This window comes from Raphanus sativus, unplaced genomic scaffold, assembly GCF_000801105.2.
Source record: "Raphanus sativus cultivar WK10039 unplaced genomic scaffold, ASM80110v3 Scaffold2320, whole genome shotgun sequence".
Lineage (NCBI taxonomy): Eukaryota > Viridiplantae > Streptophyta > Magnoliopsida > Brassicales > Brassicaceae > Raphanus > Raphanus sativus.
In genome coordinates, this window is record NW_026617629.1 from 1,415 (window position 1) to 8,126 (window position 6,712).

Consider the following 6,712-nt stretch of genomic DNA (forward strand, 5'->3'; position numbering starts at 1 on the left):
AATTTAGTTCCTACTCAAGTTTTTTTTTCAAAAATAATAATTATGATTAATCTTCAGATTATATTATGATCCTAAAGTTTCTATTTGTGTACTTGGACGGTGTATCTCTTCCATAACCTTCATACGGTTGTGTTACATGCGTATATGCGAGAAGGACATATTACCAAGGAAGAACAAATTCGAGAAGAAAAACGGATGAAGGATGAGATATAAGAGCTAATTAACAATCAAACTCTCTTTCCAAAAATCAAACTCGTATATCGTATAACGTATTATTCTAAAATCTGATGATAAAATTATATCAACCATCACAAAGATTGGTCAAAACTTTTAACACAAACACAAAAAAGAACACGTGAGACTCTATCTTACACTCACTTGCACCAAAACCACAACTATGACACAGGAGAAGAAGTTGTGGTTGTATTTGTCGAGGAAGATGCCGCCGGTGAGTTGCACCGGCCGCTACTTCTCTCCACCGAACGCTTAGGAGATTTCGGTGGTTGCGCCGTCACCGGAGTGCATACACCACCACTGCTATTGGCTACATTTGACGGTGGAGGAAAATCTTGCGGTGACGGTACCCATATCCCTCCGACCACCACAAATTGCGGTTGTTGCGAATTTCCGTTACCCTGAGCCGTGGCTGGCCTTCTTGTGTGAAGTCTATATTTCTGAATAATAATATTCCACAAAAATAGCAATAATCAATATGTATATAATTAATTACCAATAAAATGCTTCATATTAATAAACCCGAATTAAATATTAAAAAGATTAGTAGTAGTAACCTGTAAATGGCTTTTAACTTCGTCGTTGGTTAATCCATCGACTTTCATATGATCTCTGATCTGTTTTGGTGTCGCAACTGAAAACAAAAAAAAAAAAAATTAATTACTTCAATTTATTAATCTAATTACGAATTCTTAATCAGCCAATCAGAGAAGAGATAAACATTGTTAGCGAAATTAAATCTTTTTTTTTAATTACCATGCGATCCCCCGAGCTGCTGAAGCGCGTGAAGGAACCGCCGGTGTAACTCCGGCGACCAGCACCGCCTCTGTTTTCTATGCGTCTGCGACTGCTGTTCCCTTCCCGTGGTGGAACAAGTCGTCGCCGCCGGCGCCGGCGCCGGCTCCGGCTCCGGCTCCGGGAAGACACGTTTTGTCTCCTTCTGAAACGGCTGAAAACCGCAGCGGTTGTTGCTGTTCGGTTTCACCTCTACAACTCTCGCCTTCTTAGCCGCTGCTACCTCCGCTACTACTGTCGTGTCTGGATCAGGCGAATGGTTCCATAGATGAGCAGATCTAAGCCAGTCCGATTTCTTGCTGTCCACGTCGCTCTTCTCAATCTCACGTGGAGACTCGTGTTCTCCGTCGTTGCTTTTCTTGATCGGTATGAACTCTTCGAGTACTGGACCACCACACACGCTCGCTGTCTGCTCTGAGTTACACTGCTCTGATGACGTCGTTGACGTACCGGATAACTCCTTTTTACAAGCTTCGATCGCTATATAAGTCAATACCCAATTGAAAAAGAGTCAGCGAAAGTTGTATAACAAAGTTCACCAAAATTTAGCAAAAAAAGTTGTATAGTTTTTGAATTTTCTTTTATAATATAAAGTTTTTTTTGTATAATATAAAGTTTTACCTTGTGTAACGAGTTCTAAGCATAAAGGAAGCTCTCGTTGAAACACTTGAATTTTCTTTTGTTCTTCTTTGAGAGCTTCAACATACTCATGACACCTCTGCATTTTCTGGGCGTATTCCATCTTATTATTATTGTTAATTGCTATGAAGGTTTAGAAAGTGAACAAGGCAAATAGGTTTTTAGATCTATAGAGAGAAGTGGGTGGAGGAAGAAGCAGCTCTTGGATCTTTTTTGAAATGGAGAAAGAATATTGGATCTAAATGGAATCAGAGAAATGAATAATAAACATAGATGAAACAGAGAGAGAGAGATTTTAGGACAGGAATGAATGGAGAAGAGTTCGAGGTCGGGGCGTCGCGTACCTAAAACGAATCTTTTGAGTTGTGGAGTAAAAGAAATTTGAGATTATTAACTAAAAGAAAAAGGGTAAAGTGGTAAATTTGAGTATGGTGCTGTGTGAATATTCGAAGGGATCAGATTCGGTTTTGGGTCGCATCTTAGATTAGGCTGGAAAACTGATGTCACTATTCTCGATTTAGAGATAAGAACGAAGACTCAACCGTCTCTACTAAATTTAAGAGTCACACACTCAAAAAGCTTTTTCCCAATAAAATAAAACAACCGAATCCAGAGAGACGTAAACAAATCTGTACATAATAATCTATGGGTAAGCTCACCAGGTAATTTAGTAGCAACTAGCACATTGTTTGTTGAGAGATATTTTATAATGAGAAAAAGAGATAATTTGAAAAAATGGAGAATGAACTATTATTTTAATCTGGTTAAAGAATATTCGTTGGAAGAAAATAAGGAATCACGGGAAAATAACAAAGTTTTTTTTTCTTTTTCAAAGAAGAATCTTAAGGAAGCTGAGATTCACATATTTGTCCCCACGCCGCGTAGGATTGATGATTAGTCACTTCCCTTTTTCTAATGTCCGACTCCGACCTTCGATTCTCCTCAAGAGCCATTTCTCAATTTCTCATGTTCACGCGTTCTTCTCCGCGCGTAGTCTACGTGACAAATTCTTCCCCCTTGTTCAATTTTTAACGCAACAAGATTTGGTTTTGTCATTATTAGCTTTATTTTGCTGTTCTGCAATCTGGTTTCGTTGTTATCTTCTTAGATTTTTCTTTTCATTAAATGCATATGGTGAAAAGCAAATGATTCCATAGATGATTCTATTCCTTTCCACAGAGTATTCTGCATTTTTCTAGTTGAGAATCATGATTATGGACCAATGGTCATTGATTTTCCCTTTTTAGTGGGTCTATTACTTCTAATGACAATTATGAAACCATCTGTATCCAGATAATAACGACATACCAACTGCCTCTTGTAGATGAAACTTACAACATGCTTATTCAAGATTATATCAGATTCGTTTCTCAATCTTTTTTTCCGTAGACATGTAAATTTTTATTTTAGGAACTTTGTTTGCCTCGGTTTAATGGACAGCGGGAACCAACACATGTTTGGTCCTTTCAGAGGAGGTTGTGTAGGACACATAATAAATTTAAATGACATTGCTATATGGTTTTGTTCGCATTAAAATTATTTCCATAGGAAAAGAATCAACAATATCTAATATATCGACTATCCGAATGTTTTTGTTTGGAGATGAAGGCAAAAAACTTGCACGTCTGAGAGCTCTCTTCACAATAGTTCCTTCAACATTCATCACAATCAACAACGAAACCAATCTGACTTTGTGGACATAGCCATGGATCATATCTTTGTTTTGGTGTTTTTATAGATAAGACAGTAAGACACTGAACCCAAAGAGGATATTTTCAAAATTGACCTGTACAAGAAATGCTATAAATTTAACAAAAATACTAGATTTTGATCCGCGCTACTGTTTTCGAAATTAAATATTTTTTTTTTGTGAATTTCTATATAAGATAGTGTATAGTTTTACCTTTTCATTTATTTTAAAATTCGAACCGAACTGTATCAAACTGAAAAAAAAACCAAAACTGAATAAAATTTCAACAATAACCGAACATATCATATATCTTTGAAACTGAAAAATTAAAACCGAATCAAAAATCAAATGGGTATCTTAATTTTTAAATGCATATTATATACTTACAAATATTAAGCATATTCAATTTATAAATAACCAAATATCCTGAAAATACTATTTATAAACCAAATTATCTAAATAATTCTTATTCAAAATACTAAAATGTATTTGAATTATCAAATATTTTTATCCAGAACAATCTGAATTATCCAATATTTAAACTGAAAGCCCTAAATTATCAGATATTTTATCTATAAATCCGTAGTTACCAGAAAAACCAAACTGAGTTGGACCGAATTTTTTTTGAATACAAAACCAGTTTCCAACTTTGCTACTGAACCGAACCAAAAACCAAAAAAAAAAAACAATTGAAACCAAACAAATTTATAAATAACTAAACGATTCTTAAATTTATAAAATTAAAACAGCAAAAACCCAAATATCTGAACCGAAACCGAATACTGAGGAATAATAGTGTATATACATATAAATGGTGTTAAGAAAGCATTATATTTTTACAAATGATTTAACCTCCTTTTAGTAGGGATACATATATTGTTTTAGACGAAATAAAGTATAAGTAGTGTTTTTATATCCAATCAGGATCCATAATCAAACTGGTAAACCCAATGGCCGTATATAATTAGGACTAACTTATGTTCTTCATGTAGATTTATATTAGAGATTGTACCAACTGATAAGTTTCTACAAAATTTGAACTTAATGAAAACTATTAATTAAGAATCCGATTAAACCCAAAAAATCTTCTATTAACCTATGAGCCGACATCGATTGATCCGACAAAAACTAAAACATCTTATAATATGTTTTGAAAAAAAAATATTAGTATAACTTAGAATTATACATAAACTGAATAATAATATTTTATTTTCATATAAAGTAAATGTATTGTATTTATGGAATGCATTTCAAACTATAAGTTTTGTAATGATCAATACTATTACAATTTTAATGTCGATAAATTATCTCTTTTGTTTAAAAACATACAATGGATTTAGACTTATCAATAAAATTAAGTTTATGATTGCTGAAATGAGTTTTCTTAATTTGTCATAGATATAATGAATTAATTTAATGCATAGATATAGTTTTAAGCCTAAAAACAAAATTTTGTTTGTAAATTTAGGGATATTTTTGAAAATTTTATCTTTTCATTAAAAAACATAAATGCTTCTGTTTCAATATATTAAAATTTAGAAAGAAAACGTAAAAGGTTAATTGTTTTTGACATTCGGTATTTAAATATTAATTAGCAATATAATATTATTATGTAAAGTGAATATGTAAAACTGTTTTGATATGTGAGATAATACTTTTCATATATTATCCTAAATATAAGAATGTTGTTATACAATTTTTTCAACGTTATTAGGAATAAAGTCTAACATATGTATTTTGTGATATTTTTGTTTATAGATGGATGATTACGTATTGATACATATATATAAATATGGATATGTTCTGTAATAAATTCAACATATGTATTTTGTCTTTTTTTGATTCATATATACGGTGTATCTAAAGAGAGCTGTAAAATGTGATCACATCCTCTGAATATTCTCACAACATCAATTTAAAGGAAAAATTAGTACCTTATATGATTAAGGTCCTGCACTAGATTTAGATGATTGTGTATATAGGTGTGTGTGTGTCATATATCTGGTGCTATGAAAGAAGTTAGATATATAAAACTATAGACATTTGACCACTATATGCAAACACAATTCGGATGAGCGTCTTGGCTGCATGATGATCTATTGATGTTTACACTTACTGCTTATATACTATGTTGTAGTATTGAACAAGGAACTACGCTGAACAATCTGAAAGAGGTAAGGTTATTGTGATCTTTTACATTTGCGCTGGTTCCATCTTACATAGTGATACTACACAACGCCAACTTCGACAAGAAGGAATATGCGATTCAGGTGTTTATGACGGTAATACCAGGCATGCCGGTAGACAATACAGTTAACATTATTCAAGAAGTCCATATCAACGGTTTGGCAGTTGCGATAGGCTGTGCTCAGGCCGATGCAGAGCAACCATGTATGCAGTTTTGCGGTAGCGGCCTTCTAAAACAACGCATAGAAACAAACATAAAAACCACAAACAAGGCTGGTTTAAATTCTAATAGTTTTTTTTTTCTAAATAAGCTTATTAAACTATACAGATAAGGCCCACCTTTTATTTTATCCTTGCCTGACCACACAGTTATATAAGATTATTGAGAGCCCATTCTTTATTTACGGGCTTCTCATGGAGGCTCATAGTTAAACGTAACCATCCTCTAAATCTACTTTCTCAAGTACCGTAGAAAACTAATTCAATGAACACTGTTCCAGTTCCAAGATTTCCATTGTATTCTAGGCTGCCTTAATTAGTTTCTTTTTAATATAGTTAGCTTAAAACCCTCGTTTGATTATTCTTGCAAAGTAATCTAATGGTCTTACAATGGTGATGGGAACAGTCCCAGTAAGGGAAGTCCCATTGCATCCTTTCGAATCCAATTTCTAAGACTGAAAAGTTTTGGTTTGGCTTATAAGCAATGTCTATAGTATTTTTCTTAAAGCAATGTCTGTAGTTTTTATCGTCTACAAGGCTACAACAAAGTGATTAACAAACATGAGTCTTTTTCTTTTCCTGCTTATTAAATCATCAATAGGAAAGCTGTTGAAGATTTGTTTTGGTCAAACGTAACACTAACGTACTTTGTTTATCATCGGAAAAGAGTTAGTCTCATAAGAAAAAGGTAGATAAGAAAGTGAATTCATAAAAAATGGTAAGGATACGGAGAAATGAAGAGGGAAAGAGACAAGATCGGATTCTGACGAGTAAAAACAAGAAAATACCCACAAGACTATACAGAACCCAAACGTCATTGACTCTGCCAATGTACTCTATGGTCCAAACCATTTCAAAACTGGTACGTTTTCTGCATGGTGGATAAAAGATATGTGTTTCAATTTCTGGTTAATACCAAATAAATAGTACTATACATGTTTTATTAGA

At 33.3% G+C, this 6,712-nt stretch overlaps 1 protein-coding gene across 1 annotated transcript; it reads right to left on the bottom strand.

Annotated features, from left to right (window-relative positions):
• Positions 1-217: 217 nt before the first annotated feature.
• Positions 218-2,314, bottom strand: LOC108828417 (transcription factor HHO2). Its single transcript, XM_057000109.1, has 4 exons — positions 1,651-2,314; positions 991-1,509; positions 792-868; positions 218-674 (listed from the first exon to the last, which is right to left on the bottom strand). The coding sequence occupies exons 1-4, from the start codon at positions 1,769-1,771 to the stop codon at positions 396-398; spliced, it is 996 nt and encodes a 331-aa protein (XP_056856089.1). The 5' UTR covers positions 1,772-2,314; the 3' UTR covers positions 218-395.
• Positions 2,315-6,712: the final 4,398 nt, after the last annotated feature.

Bases quoted from the DNA above. Each gene is read 5' to 3' on its own strand.
- LOC108828417 (XM_057000109.1), bottom strand. From the start codon at position 1,771: ATGGAATACGCCCAGAAAATGCAGAGGTGTCATGAGTATGTTGAAGCT. The intron at 869-990 runs GTAATTAAAAAA...TTTTGTTTTCAG, and splicing joins GCAGCTCGGGGGATCGCATG to TTGCGACACCAAAACAGATC. The intron at 675-791 runs GTTACTACTACT...ATTATTATTCAG, and splicing joins AAGTTAAAAGCCATTTACAG to AAATATAGACTTCACACAAG.